This window comes from Pituophis catenifer, unplaced genomic scaffold (assembly GCF_029215685.1).
Source record: "Pituophis catenifer annectens isolate HBS135680 unplaced genomic scaffold, rPitCat1.0.hap2 SCAF_4, whole genome shotgun sequence".
Lineage (NCBI taxonomy): Eukaryota > Metazoa > Chordata > Lepidosauria > Squamata > Colubridae > Pituophis > Pituophis catenifer.
Genome location: NW_027256884.1, coordinates 115,416,382 through 115,434,537, shown reverse-complemented (window position 1 = coordinate 115,434,537; position 18,156 = coordinate 115,416,382). Strand labels below are relative to the sequence as shown.

The 18,156-nt window shown below is 43.9% G+C and overlaps 1 protein-coding gene across 1 annotated transcript in view; it reads right to left on the bottom strand.

Moving 5' to 3' along the window:
• Positions 1-17,118, bottom strand: part of TMEM123 (transmembrane protein 123) — a 33,195-nt gene extending 16,077 nt beyond the window's left edge. The window contains exons 1-2 of the mRNA XM_070942885.1: positions 16,922-17,118; positions 5,734-5,811 (exon numbers count right to left, since the gene is read on the bottom strand). Of these exons, the coding sequence (XP_070798986.1) occupies positions 5,734-5,811; positions 16,922-16,976 (133 nt within the window). The 5' untranslated portion in view covers positions 16,977-17,118. The remainder of the gene's footprint in view (positions 1-5,733; positions 5,812-16,921) is intronic.
• Between the last annotated feature and the right edge of the window lie 1,038 nt (positions 17,119-18,156).

The window sequence follows — 18,156 nt, the reverse complement described above, 5'->3', positions numbered from 1 at the left end:
AGATTAAACTGAAACTTCCTGAAATGAGCCTAACTCGTTGTTTTTCTTGTCATTTGAGACCCAATGTCCCCCTGCCTCAAATATCATTTAAAGACAACATTAATTATGGGCAAAAGGATCAGGACATTCGCGTGGTGAAATACTTACCTCATGACATGACCTTTTTATGACGCATGTATGAAATATAGAAACAGATACAATAAATGTGCAGATCACTTCTCAAAATGTTAATAAACAAGGCATGTTTTCCTTTTATAGCATGTGATTTTTAAAAATAAGATAATCGTCTTATTCTTTTGCCTGCTACATTATAAGGTAAAGGTAAAGATTCCCCTCGCATATATGTGCTAGTTGTTCCCAACTCTAGGGGGCGGTGCTCATCTCCGTTTCAAAGCTGAAGAGCCAGTGCTGTCCGAAGACATCTCCATGGTCATGTGGTCGGCATGACTCAATGCCAAAGGCACACAGAACACTGTTACCTTCCCACCAAAGGTGGTCCCTATTTTTCTACTTGCATTTTTTACGTGCTTTCAAACTTCTAGGTTGGCAGAAGCTGAGACAAGTAACGCGGGCTCACCCCGTTATGCAGCACTAGGGATTCGAACACTAGTGCACTAGGCACTAGTCAACCTTTCAATCGACAAGCTCAGCATCTTAGCCACTGAGCCACCACGTCCCTTTTACTACATTATACAACTAGCTAAATTTAACATTTTCACCACTTTTACTATAAATATAAGGTCCAATTTTTGATTAGGGTGAAAGTAATTTGGAGAAGCTTTAACATTTCTCTTTCCACATGTTTTATTTTGAAATTGGAGACTCTCCCCTCCTCTCCCCTCCCCCATAACACATATATTCCATTGTGAAGCATGAGAGAAACAGAGAGCGAAAAGCAATTCTTAGGCTGAATGGAAACAGAAAGGAAACATTTTGATGGTTAATGACACCCCCCATTTAACCAAAACCGAAATAAAGTCTATATATACTTCATGTACTGCAAGCAATGCATGTCTAGAAAGAGTCAGAAGCGGCAATATGTTCTGATTATGTTACTTAGTTAGGTAACGAAACCTGCAAGAAATAACTAAGTTCCGAAAGCACCAAGGAACCTATAACTCATCAATCTTATTCCCTGATTTGCATTTTCAGCATAAGATACAAAAGAATGAAGATACCAAAAGTTGGTGAATAAGGTCAATCTTTGCAAAATGCAACCTTCATTCTTGAATTTTTCTTCAAGTGGATCCTGACTCCTGATGACTCTATGGACAAGACTACGCAATTTTCTTGCAACATTTTCAGTTTGCCCCTTTCTAGGACTGTGTGTGTGCCAAAATCACCCAGGTGGCTTTCATGCCTAATGTAGGACTAAAATCATAGTCTCTCTAGTCTTAGTCTAGTAGTTCCTTAACTATTAATCCAAGCACACATAACATTCTCTCTCATACACATTCTGAATTTGTGTAGGCAAAAGATAGGAAGCTAGGGGTGAAATGCTCCTGGTTTGGACCGGATTGCCCGATCCGGTAGCGATGGAGGCGGGTGGTTCGGTGAACCGGTAGCAAAAATCCCTGCCCCCCCCCCCCATGCCTAGCTGAGCCGCACAATCATCAGAGGCTTTTTTTTAACTTTTAAAAGCATTTTTTTCTACAACCTCTTTGGCCAAAAAATGCTTTTAAAAGTAAAAAAAAAAGCCTCTGATGATCGCGCGGCTCAGCTGGGCCGCGCGATCATCAGAGGATCGTCAAAGGCTTTTAAAAGAAAAAAACCCTTTTTTTCTTTTAAATGCCTCTGACGATCCCAGCTGAGTTGCCTGATCGGCAGAGGCTTTTTAAAAAAGCCTCTGCCGATCAGGCACCACAGCTGGGATTGTCAGAGGCTTTTGAAAGCATTTTTTTACAACCTCTTCGCTGAAGAGGTTGTAGAAAAAATGGTTTTAAAAGTAAAAAAAAAAAATTGGTCACGCCCATCCAGTCACATTACCCCCCCCCACCAAGCCACGCCCACAGAACCGGTAGTAACAAATTTTAGATTTCACCACTGTAGGAAGCTATTAATAAAGTCCTATTTCTTTCATCTTCACTGTGATGTATACAAAATTGGAATTCAGGGTAGAGAACAGGAAGACCTCCAGAAATGTCTAAACTCCAATGCTCAGCACCCTCAGAAGCACAGAAATTAAGTTCTTCTGTGATCCTCTGAAACGCAAGTCTTTTCATTCTGTTTGAAGCATCTTCCACTGTTTTACATCCACTAATTTTCTAATAGAGAGATTGATATAAGATTTGCTTTTCCTACAGTCATTCTTGTTTCACTTTAATTAATCTTTTCTTTTGTGCCATGCTATTTTTTCCAAGAAATACCCTAGACCAGGGGTTGTCAACCTTTCAGACTTCAGGGACCACTGAATTCATAATTTTAAATCCTGAGGACCACCAATATGAATTTTTTTAAAAAAGATAAATAGTATTTAGTACAATATAAAAATGCAAATAATTTTTCTGCGGACCACCAAAATTTTCTCGTGGACCACTAGTGGTCTGTGGACCGGTTGATGACCGCTGCTCTAGACTACTCCTGTGATGGCAAATCTGTGGCACGCAGAGCCCTCTCTGCGGGCACGCCAGCTGTCAGCCCAGCCCAGCTACACAATGCATGCGTGTGCACCTCCCGATGGCCAGCTGGTCTTTGGTGGGGTGCATGAGGACGTGTGCGCATGCACGGGGGGGTACATGCATGGGGGGGTGCAGGTTGGTGCAGGAGGCTTTCCGGGCCCAAAATGGGGCAGGGGGGCCTCACACGGCCCCTGTGCCCCATTTTGGCTTCCAGGTTGGTGCAGGAGGCTTTCGAGACCCAAAATGGGGCATGGGGGGGCACATGCATGGGGGACGCATGCCCGTGCATGGGGCTGGGGTGCATGCACAGGGGGGGCACTTTGCATTTTGGAGGGTTCTGGCACATGCATGTGCATTCGTGCATGTGCGCATGCGCTTTGGGCACTCAGCACCAAAAAGGTTAACCATCACTGCTCTACTCAATAACCGTGACCAACCTCTCAGTACACTTGTACCCTAGTTTTCTCAATCTTCTTCATCATCAGTAATCAAATCAGTCGTGGCTTTGGGCTTACACAATATTTACTACTTCAATGCACCTGAAGTTGGGATTCAATAAATAGCTTTGCAGATTTAATTAGTAATAGGCTGGGAGAGAAACGGCTTGCGTAATGATTGAGTCACTGTTCACAAACTCCCCGGATTCTCAGCAGTATCTATGCCATAAAGAGAACTTTGGAAGTCCATAATCTAGAGCAGGGCTATCAAACTCCCGATCCGTGGGTCGAATGCGTCACGTGCTGACCACGCCCAGTTTAGTGAAGGGGAAAAAAGTCCCGATATGTCACGTGACACCGCCGTGACGACGTGAGTTTGACACAGTGGTGGGCTGTTGCCGGTTTGGGCGAACCGGTAGTTCTGATGATCAGTTGGCCCCGCCCACCTGCCCTTGTTCTATCTTTTCCTATATTTCCTTCTTTCTGGCTCAGCTGATTCTCACAGCACAACTGATTTCTGCACCTCTACTGTTCTACTTACCAGGGCTGCCTTAGAAGGTAAGCAGCTGAGCTTCAAACTGCTGTATTTTGAACGCTGCCCGCAAGCGTGTTAGGTGAGTGTGCATGTGAAGCCCATGTGCGCACTCAAAGCACGTGCTCACAGAATCGGTTATTAAACCGGTTGCAGCCCACCACTGGTTTGACACCCCTGATCTAGAGCACTGGTTCTCAACCTTTTCTTCACCACAGACCCCCCTTTAAATACCTTTTGGTGCCACGGACCATGGCCATGGACCCCAAGACATAACTCAATATTTAACATTTTTTAAAGCCTTTGCGGACCCCGTGTGACAACATCATGGCTCCTCAGGGGACCACGGACCTCAGGCTGAGAACCACTGATCTAGAGGATCTCCAAGCTGGAGCCAGCAAAGGAGACATCGAAGGGTGGAGGATCGAAATGAGGGAGCATAGTAGGGGAATTCAGGATTTGGAGAGAGGAAAGTATAGTAGAGGTAGTCCTTGATTTATGACCAAAATTGAGCCCAAAATTTATTTGCTAAACAAGACAGTTGTTAAGTGAGGTTTTGTCCATTTTACAACATTTCTTCCCACAGTTGTTAAGTGCATCACTGCAGTTGTTAAGTTAGTAACATGGATGTTAAGTGAATCTGGCTCCCCCATCGACTTTGCTTGTCAGAAGGCCGCAAAAGGGGATCACATGATCCCGGGACACTGCAACTGTCATAAATACGAACCGGTTGCCAAGCTGCTGAATTTTGATCACATGACCACAGGGATGCTGCAACGGCCGTGACTGTGATAAACGGTCATAAGTCACTTTCTTCACTGTCGTCGTAGCTTTGAACGGTCACTAGATGAATGGTTGTAGGTCGAGGACTGCCTGTACAGGGAAGATGTCTATGCTTGCTACACTGCCCTTAAGAGAGTTTGTGCGCCGTTATGGCTTTTATAAACACTTGTTTGGAAGGACATGCTTGTTAGTTGACATATGAGTCTAATTACGCCTACAGAAAACAAGAACGCTCTTTATTTCTCTCAAATGCCGTCATTTTGCTCCAGGAAATAAAGCCAGAAAAGAACAAAAAGATCCGAAAGTGCCTCTATTAACTCACGGGTTTAAGTTTTTGTCTCTTTCTCTTTCTGTGATAGCTTGTGAGCAAACCTCCACCCAAAGCAGATAACAACAGCAACCTGTACCTCCAGTTCTATGCCTCATGTACCAATCCTAGCAAATATACAATACTCAAAGCATAATTACAGGGTTCCTGGCAGCATTAGGATTTTGTAACTTCTTCCCTAAAGCTGTAGCACTACCTAGAACAGAGTTTCTCAACCTCGATGACTTTAAGATGTGTGGACTTCAATTCTCAGCTTCCCCCAGTGGTGGGATTCAAGTAATTTAACAACCGGTTCTCTGCCCTAACGATTTGTTCCAACAACCAGTTTGCTAAACTGTTCAGAAAGTTAACAACCGGTTCTCCCAAAGTGGTGCGAATTGGCTGAATCCCACCACTGGCTTCCCCCACTGAGAGTCTACACCAGTGGTGGGTTGCTACCGGGTTTGTCCAGTTCTACAGAACTGGTAGTAAAACAGGTGGGAGGCTCCACCCACCCACCACGACATCATCATGGGTGATCTGCGCAGAAGCGTGCGCTCCCGCTGCAAACCGGTAGTAAAGGTAAGTAGGACCCACACCTGGTCTACACATCTTAAAAGTTTCTGAGATCGAGAAATGCGATTCTGGTTCAACGCCCATTACTCTTTTCTAGGAATTATTCTCCACTCTGAAAGGACAGTAATCAGCGACAGACTTCCCTTTCTCTTAGCTCTTGAAAGCCAGTGCAATAAATCCCCTTGGTTGAGAGGGGTTTGCCCAAGATAAAAGCCATAGAGTTTGCCTCTCAATCTTTCAATTTGAAAAAAAAAAAAAAAAAAAAGACACAGAGAACATGACATTCTGTTACAAGATCTGTCCTACAGAAGAAAAAAATGAAATCGCCCTGAATGGTGGCTCTAGACTAACATCTCTTTTCCAGGTGTGATTATTTATAACACATTTGATTTGGAAAAAAGAAAAAGTGGAAAAAAAGAATTTAAATGTGTTTTGAAGGGGGTTTGCAGGACAAAATGGTGAAAGAAGAAGGAAGTTTACCTGTTGCTGAAGAATTACTTATTGTTGATGAGTTTAAATGGACAGCAGTGGTATTGACGTCAGTTCCCTGTATGAACCCTGAAATAAAACAGATACACATCAATGTAATATTTGCAATGTTTCCAAACATGTGAGGGTCCCCACACTCGTAATAATTTTAGCTATCCAAAATCGACATTTGTTGAAAAGAGATAACAATATATTATTGTACAACACTTTTACACAACTTCAACTGTAGTTGACATCTTCCTGAAGAAGACCTCCCTGGATTCAGTAGTATTAGACAACAATTGTCCTGTCTCCAGTCTTTGCTTCTTGTACCCCATATAAGTGGATTATTTGAACCTTTTTCAAGGGAACAGAGATCATGTTATTTGGCTGATTACGAATGCCGGGACCTAGAGGTGTAGAGTAGGGGTGGTATTCACTTACCTTCGCTACCGGTTCGCAAATGTGAGCGCATGCATTCTTCCGCGCATGTGCATAGCGTCAAAAATAGGATGTGATGACATCTGGGCGGGTGGATGGAGCCTGCCGCAGCCGGTTTGCCCAAAACAGATATAACCGGCTGAATACCAGCACTGGTGTAGCGTGTACTGCTTGTGGGTTCTATTAGATTTCTCAGGATTTTTTAGTCCCATTGAACATGGTATCCTCCTATGCCTCTTTTAAACTTGGGAATTCAGGGTGCTGGGCTTCAGTGGTTCCAATTCTTCCTTAACAGACAGTTCCAGTTTTAGCTGGAGGCAAGAGGGTTCGTCCTGGTGGTATCTTACATGTGATGTCCCAACAGGAATCACTTCTTTCCTCCTTCCTTTTTAATGTCTACATGAAGCTACTGGAGAGACTATAGAGCAGGGGTTTAGAGCAGGGGCTCCCCAACACCCAGTCCGTGGACTGGCACCGGGCCGCAACATGCCAGAAACTGGGCAGTGCCAACAAGCAAAGCCCCATCTGCGGGCTGCAGGCAGCACATGAAACCACGCCCCCTTTGGTCCACGGAAAAACCTCTCTCCACAGAGCCGATCCCTGGTGCCCAAAAGGTTGAGGGCCGCTGTTTTAGAGTGCAGTATTGTCCATACCCCAATGAAATCTACTGGGATATGACTGAAATCCTGCCCTAGTATTTGAGACTGTCAAGGTCTCAATAGGAGAAGACAAACTGAAGTTGAATCCAAGCAAGGCAGAGCTGCTGTTTGTTCGCTAAGGTTCCCTGTCAGCTTTGATGTTTCCTTCTGAATGGCTGGTACTGCCTTTGAGGGAACAGGTGTGTAACTTTCAGGTCTTCTAGGACTCACTACTACCATTAGATGGGCAAGTGAAAACCATAGTCAGGAAGGCCTTTGCTGGTGCACTATGATAGATCTGCCTGAAGCCAGGGGTAACTAGTAAGGGGATAACTGGACAACTAATTTAATTTAATTAATCATATTTCTATGCTGCCCAACTCCCAAGGGACTCTGCATACCCTTTAAAGATCAGTACAAGAGAATATTTGTAGTCCAGGGTTGCATTGTAGAGTCCTTGGTGCTCTCTGTGCTTGGTTGTTTTCTTGCAGATGTTTCATTATCCAACTAGGGGTAACTTGCAGACATTTCACTACCCAATTAGGGGTAACTGGGAAACTGAGCATCTAGACCAAGCTAAATCCAACGATATTCTCAACACTAAAGAATTCATGGAAGCGTGGATCTTACACATATCAGCCATCAACAGGCACATAGAGATAAACAACATCTACATCTCCAAAATCTCCAAACTCGGTTGCAGAAAATGCAACTTCAGCAGCAGAGTGGTCAATGCTAGAATGCACAACCTGACTCTGTGGTTTCATCCCCAAACCCCCATAACTTTAACCTTACACTATCTACTGTTGACCTCACCCGATTCCTAAGAGGTCTGTAAGGGGCGTGCATAAGCGCACCAAGGTGCCTACCATCCCTGTCCTAATGTCCCCATTTATTCACATCCATTTCCTGTATTCATAATCATATTTATACTTATATCTGTTATCTTATACATGCGTGACAAAATAAAATAAATAAAAATACATACCACTCAAAAGAGACAATTACTAACTAAAAAGGAAACAAAAAGACCAAAATATCTCTTGTAATCAACCTCCAGATAAACAGATTAACACCAGGATTAATACCAGACCAACAATCAAGCATTAAACAATACCCCAGTCAAGGAACTACCAATGCACACAAATAGTAAACAGCCTAATCAAGTAACTACCAAGAAGAAAAGTAGGACTCCCACTAACACTGACAGGGCAATGCCACTTGTACATAAACAGAGAACAAACTTTACTTCCTTCTAGCACTGCTGATGTTATCTATTTAGGTAATGAAATATCTGCCAGAAAACAACCAAGCTCAGAGAGCATCAAGGACATAATTTTGAAAATCAACAGGAAACTAAAGTTCATGCAAATTGCAATGGCCCATGAAAAATTCCATTAACATATTTCACCTATGAGGCCCTGTATTAATTACCAATAGGTTTTGGGGTAGAAATTAAAATACTGGTTTTCTATAAAAATGGCTCTGTGTCTGTGTGTATGTTCCAGCATAACTCTGGAACGCCTCGAGCAATTTCAATGAAACTTGGTACACAGATGACTTACTCTCTGGAAAAAAATACTGGGGGGGGGGGGAAGACACCCCTAACACCCTTCGGAGTGTGTGTTCTGTTAAGATACCTGTTTAAGGCCTGTTGTGCCTTAAAATGGTTTCTACTGTACTGCCTTAAAATGGCTTCTACTGTGCAGCACAGTGGAATTGCCATGGTAACGGCTTCACAGTACTCCACAAGGGGGCTCCCTCTGGTAAGGGGGAAAATCCAACATTAGAAATTTTTTGGTCCGGACATTTTCAACAAGGCTCTGATTATTCTTGAGGACAAATTATGGCCATGATCAATAAAACATTACTGCAACTTGGCCTGCCTGCACCACTACGAGACCGACACGACGTACTTCACGCAGATTACATACGAGAAAAGAACTACAACATCGAACATCTTAATGCAAATATCTTGGACAAGAAGCCACTTCTAAATCAAGATCAGAAAAAAGCATACCAAATGATCATGGATCAGCTGGCAAAACAACAAGGTGGTATCATTTTACTTGACAATTCTGGGGGCACAGGGAAAACATTTTTAACTAATTTAATTCTCATCGAAATCAGGGCTCAGGGTGAAGTTTCTCTTCCTGTCTAATACAGGATTGGGATAAATAAATAGCTGGGCAATGCCAGGTTATCAGCTAATATGATCTATAAAATAGGACTCAGTCCTTCAACTAGAATTGACCCATATGATACATATATAATGATAACAATAACTTTTTACTCTGAAATCAGAGGTCAGCAGATGTTCTTGTGTCATGTGGAATAGCCCTCCCCTGGAAATTAGTATTGACCTACACCTGTTGAGCAAGTGGTAACAAAATAAAATAGGAATAACCTACTTTCTAAACTAGTTAGAGAATATCTAACTAGTTTAGATATTGATAATATTTAGATAATAAGGTTGTTCATTTCATATTCTTGGGTTGAATTTTTTGAACTTTTATTGATTTTATTATTGTATTCACAATGCAATAATATTGTACCTATTGTGAATGTTTTACGGTTTTATGTTGCACAGAGTGGAATGATTGTGGTGAAAAAATAATAATAAATAAACGTGAGGATGTAGAAAATTATCTCAAATTTAAAAAAAAAAAAGAGTGCAGGTTGACCTAAAATATTTTGTACTCCGCTGATTGCTACCTATATGTTTGAAAGTTTTCAAACCCCTCAAGAGGCAGCCTTTCATATCTCCCGTCTAGAGGTAAGAAAGTAGCATAAATGACAATTATTTCAGGCTATGCAAAATACACAGCAGAATTTTAAAATGGGGGATAACAGCAGGCAGCTTATCTCAATTCAGTTTAATTAAGCATTTAAGCCATGTAACTGATGATGTTATATAGCTTGGTAATGAAAAGTCTGCAAGAAAACAACCAAATGCAGAGAGCACTAAGGGCCCCTCATGTCAACCCTGAGCTACACTGTTCCATCGACAGGGAATTGGGATGCATTAAGTCTTCTGCATCTTTGAATGATGGGATTTGTCTGCTAGAATAGATTCATAGTAGTTGTGGTAGCTTACAGACAATGGTAGATTTAATTTTTCCCAACAAACTCCTTTCCATTACTATTTTTGTACTCAGTGTCATTAGGATGATGACATGACCAACTCCCACCACCATCCATCAATTTCTCGGGAGTATTCTGAAGTCAGAATTTGTACAAGGGGAAAATCCTCATTTTACAATAGAATATATAAAGCCAGAAACCACCCACTTATTTTTTTTTAACTGTTAAAGAGATTCCTGGGTAAAAATGGAAGACAAGCCAAAGAGAGAAAGGATGGAGGGAGATTTTTTGAATGCCATATATATTTCCAGAGACGCCTGAGAAAAGGTGGTTAGAAATTAAATTTAATTTCTATGTAGCCTAAAGCATTGAGACATTAATAGGTTGCTATGTTTCTGGAATGTTTCAGAATTAAATTAAGATATAGGTGTATGTGAGGCAAGATGAAAAAAAAACTTCTTAGTCTATGTAGAATGAGGAATTTAAGAACCTAATTTTTAAAAAAACCCAATAAACACTGGAAGCAATGAATAAAAAGTTATAGAAGAGCAGAAAGTAAGCCAAATCCAATTTAGCTAATGACAAAGACTCTGTTGCAGAGCTTTCTGACTGCTTACAGGTGGTCCTCGACATACGGCCGTAATGGAACTTGCCCATTATGGTCATATGTTGTGAATAAACCAATTTTACGAACTGTTTTGCGGTGATCATTAAATGAATGCCATGGTTGTTAAGAGAAGAGAAGGACCAGGGGAGACATGATAGCAGTGTTCCAATATTTGAGGGGCTGCACAGAGGAAGGGTTCAAGCTATTTTTCAAAGCACCCAAAGGCCAAACAAGGAACAATGGATGGAAACTGAACAAGGAGAGATTCAGCTTGGAAATAAAGATAAATGTTCTGACAGTGAGAACAATCAACCAATGGAACAGAAGTTGCCTTCAGAAGTTGTGGGAGCTTCATCACTGGAAGCTTTCAAGAAGAGACTGGACTGCCATTGGTCAGAAATGGTGTAAGGTCTCCTGCTTGAGCGGGGGTGGGGGTAGGGTGGGGTTGGTCTAGATGACCTACAAGGTCCCTTCCAACTCTGTTAATCTGTTAAGAACCCATTGCTGACTATGGCACGGTTTTGCTGAAAACTGAAAATAACTTGCAGTTTAAATGGTTGCTAAGTGACTTATCTTAAGTTGAGGACCACTTATACTAGCAAGGTTGGTGTATTTGTTACCTTAAATTGCATCCCTGATTCCTTTCCTTTTTGTATATTGTCCTTTTCATATTTGTTATATTCTTTAGTTCAGTGTTCCTCAACCTTGGCCACTTTAAGGTATCTGGACTTCAACTCCCAGAATTCCCTAGTCAGCAACACAATATAGTTGAAGAAATCTTCAGCTACAGAGAGCCCAGTGGTTCAAATGTTGTGATTAATGTTTATTTTAATGCTAGCAGACAAGTCTCTCTTCGTCTCGGCGAGTCTCTACAGTACATTTTCCCCATGGCTTGATAAAGCACAGGCTTCTCTCACACATGCATATTTTTAAAAGCTGCGAGGCAGCTTTTGTTAGTTGTGGTGAGCACTGCTTAGGCTGTTCTTTAAAATCATTTTCAACAAAAGTCTGCATAGCACAAATGTAATTTTGGAAATCTACCAAGAGATTTGTGGCTCAGATACAACAATCAACCCGATGAACTTTAATTTATTGCATTGGTTGTACCCAATACAACCTTGTGTCCAGTCTCAGTCCAGTTTTCAAACCATGATTTCTTGAACTAGAAATTACTCGCAGACCACAATTTATTTCCTTCAGGTCTATGAAGTACGTTAGAAAGAAACCCACTCCAGAGGAAGACTATATCCCTGTTAAACTGAGATAGCCTAGAGCAGTGATGGCTAACCTTTTTACTATCACGTGCGAAAAGCGGGGGAAATGCGGGAGAGGGTGGGTTGCGCACACGTGCCCACACCCATAATTCTATGCGCCCTTCCACGCGGCCCCCACTTTTGGCACGCGATGGCACAGTGGGCCCAGTAGGCCTGTTTTTTTGCTCTCCCCAGGCTCCAGAGCCTCTCTAGGAGCCTGGGGAGGGTGAAAACGACTCCCCCCCCACTCCGGAGGCTCTCCAGATGTAGGAAACAGCCTGTTTTCCTACTTCTGGTGGGCCCAGAAGGCCCAAAATCCAGCTGACTGGTGCGCGCATGCCTGCCGGAGCTAAGCTCGCGTGCCCGCTGATATGGCTGTGCATACCACCTGTGGCATGTGTGCTATAGGTTCGCCATCACGGGGCTAGAGTAACAGAATCTTGAAACTTAGTTTGTGTTTTATCTTCCTTCTTTCTTATATTCCAATTAAGTCAGGGTGGAGCCAGCTTGATGCCTGATACCATCACTTTTCCCAGAGTTTAAAAATGTTTCTGCCTTAATTGTTTCTCTAAGAGTTTTGAATATTCCCGTCAAGGGCACTCTTGATGGCTCTCTACTATTTCTTAGTTCAGATACTGTCCAAAATGAAGTCTGCAAATTGTTGTTATGACTTCGGACTATCATAAATTTTAGCAAGCCCGATTGTGCAATTGGAAATATTAATTGTGCAAACAGATTGCCCAACTAAAGATGGAAGTGAGACAGCAAAAGGCAATAAAAAACACAGCTTCTGGATTCTTCTACACAGCAACCCCTCTAATATCTGCCATCAACTATCAAAAATTTTAATATTTAAGATGACAGAAGAGAACAATCTTAACTGCCTGATGTTTCCACCCAATGTTTGACATGCGATTTTCAGCATGACACTCAAAAAGAGAGATGAAGTCCTCGGACCACAAAAGATTATGTGTTTGCATCCTACAATATCTTCCTAAAGCAGAAGCAGTCTGCCCATTCTGTTGCCAGATTTGGGTTAGTTTCCATTAGCCTTAGCCTACGAACAGCAACACAACATTCATACAGTTTGTGTCAATGGCAGTAATATAATCCAAATATCAAACTGCAAGAGTAAGAGAGAAACTGCCTTGCCAGATAGTAAAAAGAGAGGTTGCTTCTTGCCTCTTGAAGAAGTACTGGCTTGGTTCATGTTTATTTTGTGCCATCCTATATAAGTCTACTCAAGATGCTAGTCCTAATGCCTATGCAACTACTGGCTTCAAGAACTGTATATTTATAATGATATTATCAATATGATCAGTGGTGGGTTTCAAAATTTTTTACTACCGGTTCTGTGGGTGTGGCTTGGTGGGCGTGGCAGGGGAAGGATATTGTAAAATCTCCATTCCTGCCCCACTCCAGGGGAAGGTTACTGCAAAATCCCCATTTCTTCCCGATTAGCTGGGACTTGGGAGGCGGAGAATAGATGGGGACGGGGCCAGTCAAGAGGTGGTATTTACTGGTTCTCCGAACTACTCAAAAATTCTGCTACCGGTTCTCTAGAACTGGTCAGAACCTGCTGAAACCCACCTCTGAATACGATGTTACCTCAGCCTAGCCCAGGCCAACCGAGTACTGATCTGCAACCTGGTGGTGTCCATCCGGGCTAGACCACAGCCAGCCTTAGATCCGCGGCACCAACTCGTTCCCGCTGTCTGGACATGCGCACAGGAGGCAGGGAGTGTGTGCGGGGCCCAGTGTCCCTTGGAACTGTGTTCTGAGCGCTTCCTTTCACCCAGGACACCAGCCCTCACGCACTCGCTGAGGAGGTAAGCGCAGCCAGGCAGCCCTTTGGGGTAGTCTGGGCAAGACTGGGCACTTGCCATCTACTACCCAAGGTTCCGGGGATGCCTGCGGCACCATCAAGGGGTCCTCCGCATGGCCTAAGAGGGATGGCAAGACTCCTCTGGTGGACATGGGTTTGGTGATCCCCCCCAGCCCCCCCCAGCCCCAAGTGATGTCCAGCTGGCCATGCCACCCCAGCCACACCCACCTGCCCCTCAAAGTGAACCATAAGCCTGATGCAGCCCTCAATGAAATAGAGTTTGACACCCCTGCAACTAGAACTATGTTTCTCAATCTTGGGATATCTGGACTTCAACTCCCAGAATTCCCCAGCCAGCCTAGAATTCTGGGAGTTGGAAGTCCAGAAGTTGCCAAGGTGGAGAAACACTGTATTAGAGTGAGCAATGAGCATATGATGCATTATACAAAACCATCTCCTAAACCAGCCTGAGCTCAGTAGGACTTACTATGCACCTCATTGCACTCGAGCCCAACCTCACTTTTGAAAGTTATTGTTTTCTTTATTTTTCAAAACAAGAAATTTGCCTGTGTGACTTTCTCCATTGCCTTGCGTGTCGTGAATACTCTTTTAAGGGTGCGTTAATAACAATCTTTTTAAGTATTGGTCAGATTATTCTGGGACGAGATTCAGCCCATGGACATCGAGTTTATTTATTTATTAAATTTATATGCCACCCATCTCATTGTCGAGCGACTTCAGAAATTTTGTTGGAATGATTTGCTTTTTCACTTGGGAGTCTTCGGCCAAAGGTCTTTGACTTTCAGTCCATTTGTGGTCCTCTAAAGAGTGGACTGGGATCTCTAGACAAGAGCAGTAAAAACCCCAAGCCCCACTCCCACTCTCTGATTCAGACCTTCCAAATGACAATGATTTCCTTTCAAACGCTTGTGACAAACTCATCAAGTTAACCACAAGGATGCTTGCCAATATGTCTGCCCAACACATACTACAAGAATTGTGTCTTCCCGCCTGCTTTTCCCAAACTGTTAACTTATCATCATTAACATCAGCTTGACTATGCTATTGATAGGCCTGGCTTATGCTTCTGATCCTTTATTATCCTTTCTTTTTCTTTCTTTCCTTCCTTCCTTCCTTCCCTTTTTCTCTTTCCTTTTCTCTCTTTTGTTTTTTCTTTCTCTCCTTTCTTTCTTTTTCTTTCCTTACTTTCCCTCTCCCGCTCTTTCTTTCTCTCTTTCTCTTTCTTTCTCTTTCTCTCTCCTTTCTTTCCTTCCTTCTTTCCCTCTTTCTCTCTTTTGCTCTTTCTCTCCTTTCTCTTTTTCTTTCTCTTTTCTTTTTCCTTCCTTCCTTTTCCTCTCCCTCTCTCTCTCTCTCTTTCCTTTCTCTTTCTTTCTTTCTCTTTATCTCTCCTTTCTCTTCCTTCCTTCCTTTTTGAAATTCAGCAAGTGTCCAGAAGCTTTTTAAAAAATCACCAAAGAAGCTGGCAAGGAGCATCAGAATCCTTCCTTCCTCCCTTCCTCCCTCCCTCCTTCCCTTCCTCCCTCCCTTCCTTCCCCAATCTTCCCCTCTTTTATTGCCTGATGTCCATTTGGAGAAAATGCAGTAAGTAACAGAGAGAACAGAATACATGTGACTATATTTGTTTGTATATATGCAGCCACGTTCACTTCATACTATCACAGAATATGTACAGCTCAGCTTGCAGGATATGCTTTTTCCATGGTGCAAAAAAGTTTGTCCAAATTTGAGCACGGCTGATTGGATTAGCAACCAAGCTTAAGATTTATAGCCTTACTTGGAAGAAGCAAGTTGTCTAGCAATTGATGAGACTTGCTCCCTTATCTGTGTTTTGACTCAATATGGCAAGCTCTGTTCATGCCTTGCTTTGGATTTTAGGAAGAGTGCTCTCCACCCCTGACAGTGCCGTCTTAGAAAAGGCAAAACACAATATTGCCGCGTATTCTGACGCCTTTCAAATTATGCTGCAGTAATTATGATGTATATAACCCTGTTAACAAATGAACAATGCAAATACCCTAGCATTGGAAAAATAATAACGAACAGTTCAGCGTGGCTGAACTATGAGCATTTACAAGAGACAATGAGACTTCCAGAACAAAATTAGTTATCTGTACAAAAATGAGGCCCTAGAGAAAACAGAACAATCTCTTTTGATAAATGGAGCTTGAAAGAAACATTTACAATGTGGTAGGTACATTTTTTCCTGTTCCAATCAATCAACCGTGTCTCCGTCCCTCCCGTTCCATCCCCCATTCCCACCTGTTTTTTCCAATTTCTTTCCAAATAAGCCACCACCTATTCCTATTCATGTCATCCCTGGATTCTTCCATCAGTTGACCTTTGACACCCCCCCTCACCCCTCCAAAAAAAACAAAAAAAAACCTTATAACTTTTGCAAACTTCCTGACGTTTTGAATAGTGTTTTTCATGCTTGGCAACTTGGAAGAGGTGAAGATTTCAACTCCCAGCAACTTCAGCATGCTGGCTGGGGAATTGTGGGAGTTGAAGTCCCCACATCTTCCAAGTTGCCAAGTTTGAAAAAAACACTCAAGGATAAAGATGCGCTTTGTTTCTTTTTTATCCCCTGATATTATTTTACAAGTAGTAAATCGAAAGTTGGAAAAGGAAATCGTTTTTTTTTTAACGAGGGACTGATCATCTGATGGGTTCTGCCTTCCCTTTTTTAAAAAAGGAACCAGCTGTCCACAACCTGCCCTACCTATCCATGGTGGTTCTAATATTTATTTTATTTAGATCTCATTTTGAACCAGGAATTCAAAGCAATATACACGGGAGAAGGGGGGGGGCTTGTTAACCTCCCAACAAAACCCCGACAGAGGCTTGGGGGTTTGAGAGCGAGTCGATGACCTCAAGTCGCCTACTGAGCTTCTTCTATAGTTCAGGGATTGGACTGGATTTCGGATCACTTCGGATCACCCCCCAGACCGGATCCACCAGAAGAGGAACGGCTGGCTTCTTTTTCCAGCGCAGGCATGTTTGACTCCGAATTGAAACTGCTTTTGTGGCACGTCGCCAAGGGATCGCGAGCCACATGGCTCAGTCTCTACCCTTTCCAAAAGTCCCTTGGAAGCCGACGATCCCACAGCTGGGAGAGTCACTCTGGATCCCTTCTGGATCCCCAAAATCTGGAGGGGGTGGGGGTGGGGGAACGATGGGAATCACCGTCCTAGGAGAGCCACGAGTGGGGGAAACGTGGACGGAGGGAAAACTCGAAGAGAGAAAGTGGATTTTTTTGGGGGGGGTCACCCCTTGTCACTTACTTTCCAGGGGAGAGAGGGGGGGTTTTTTATTCTTTCCCGGGATCACCTACCCGAAAGGCAGAAGGGGGCCAGGAGCACCAGCCAGGGCAGCAACCTCGGGTTCATGGTGGCCCTCTCGGCGGGGCGGGGAAAAAGGAAAAAAAAAACTTGCTCCCAAACAGCTGGAATCTGGAGCCGCCGCGATGCCCTCCAGCTGTTTAGCGCCAGCAAAGAACTTAAGACACGGTTTTACTCTTCCGCGCACCAACTTCCCCTCGAAGGCGCGGCTGCTCCGGTTTAGGACCCCGGGGCGAACTTCCCACGTGATGCAGGGCAAAGGAGGCGGGACGGCAGGTCCCGTTTTGGGCAAAGAAGAGGGGGGGAGGACCGGCGGGGGTGGGGTGGGGGGAGATCCGTGGGTTTTGCGGGGTTAGAAAGCACCCCCCTGCCTCCTCCCCCCGGCTGGGCTTGCAATATCCTTCCCCCAGGAGTGGAGAGGGAATGGAGATTTTGCAGTATCCTTCCCCCAGGAGTGGGGAGGGGATGGGGATTTTGCAGTATCCTTCCCCCAGGAGTGGGGAGGGAATGGGGATTTTGCAATATCCTTCTCCCAGGAGTGGGGAGGGAATGGAGATTTTGCAGCATCCTTCCCCCAGGAGTGGGGAGGGAATGGAGATTTTGCAGTATCCTTCCCCCAGGAGTGGAGTGGGAATGGAGATTTTGAAGTATCCTTCCCCCAGGAGTGGGGTGGGAATGGGGATTTTGCAGTATCCTTCCCCCAGGAGTGGGGAGGGAATGGAGATTTTGCAGTATCCTTCCCCCAGGAGTGGAGAGGGAATGGAGATTTTGCAGCATCCTTCCCCCAGGAGTGGAGAGGGAATGGAGATTTTGCAATATCCTTCCCCCAGGAGTGGAGTGGGAATGGAGATTTTGCAATATCCTTCCCCCAGGAGTGGAGAGGAAATGGAGATTTTGCAGCATCCTTCCCCCAGGAGTGGAGTGGGAATGGAGATTTTGCAATATCCTTCCCCCAGGAGTGGAGAGGGAATGGAGATTTTGCAGCATCCTTCCCCCAGGAGTGGGGAGGGAATGGAGATTTTGCAGCATCCTTCCCCCAGGAGTGGAGAGGGAATGGAGATTTTGCAGCATCCTTCCCCCAGGAGTGGAGAGGGGAGGGGGATTTTGCAATATCCTTCCCCCAGGAGTGGAGTGGGAATGGAGATTTTGCAGTATCCTTCCCCCAGGAGTGGAGTGGGAATGGAGATTTTGCAATATCCTTCCCCTGGAGTGGAGTGGGAATGGAGAT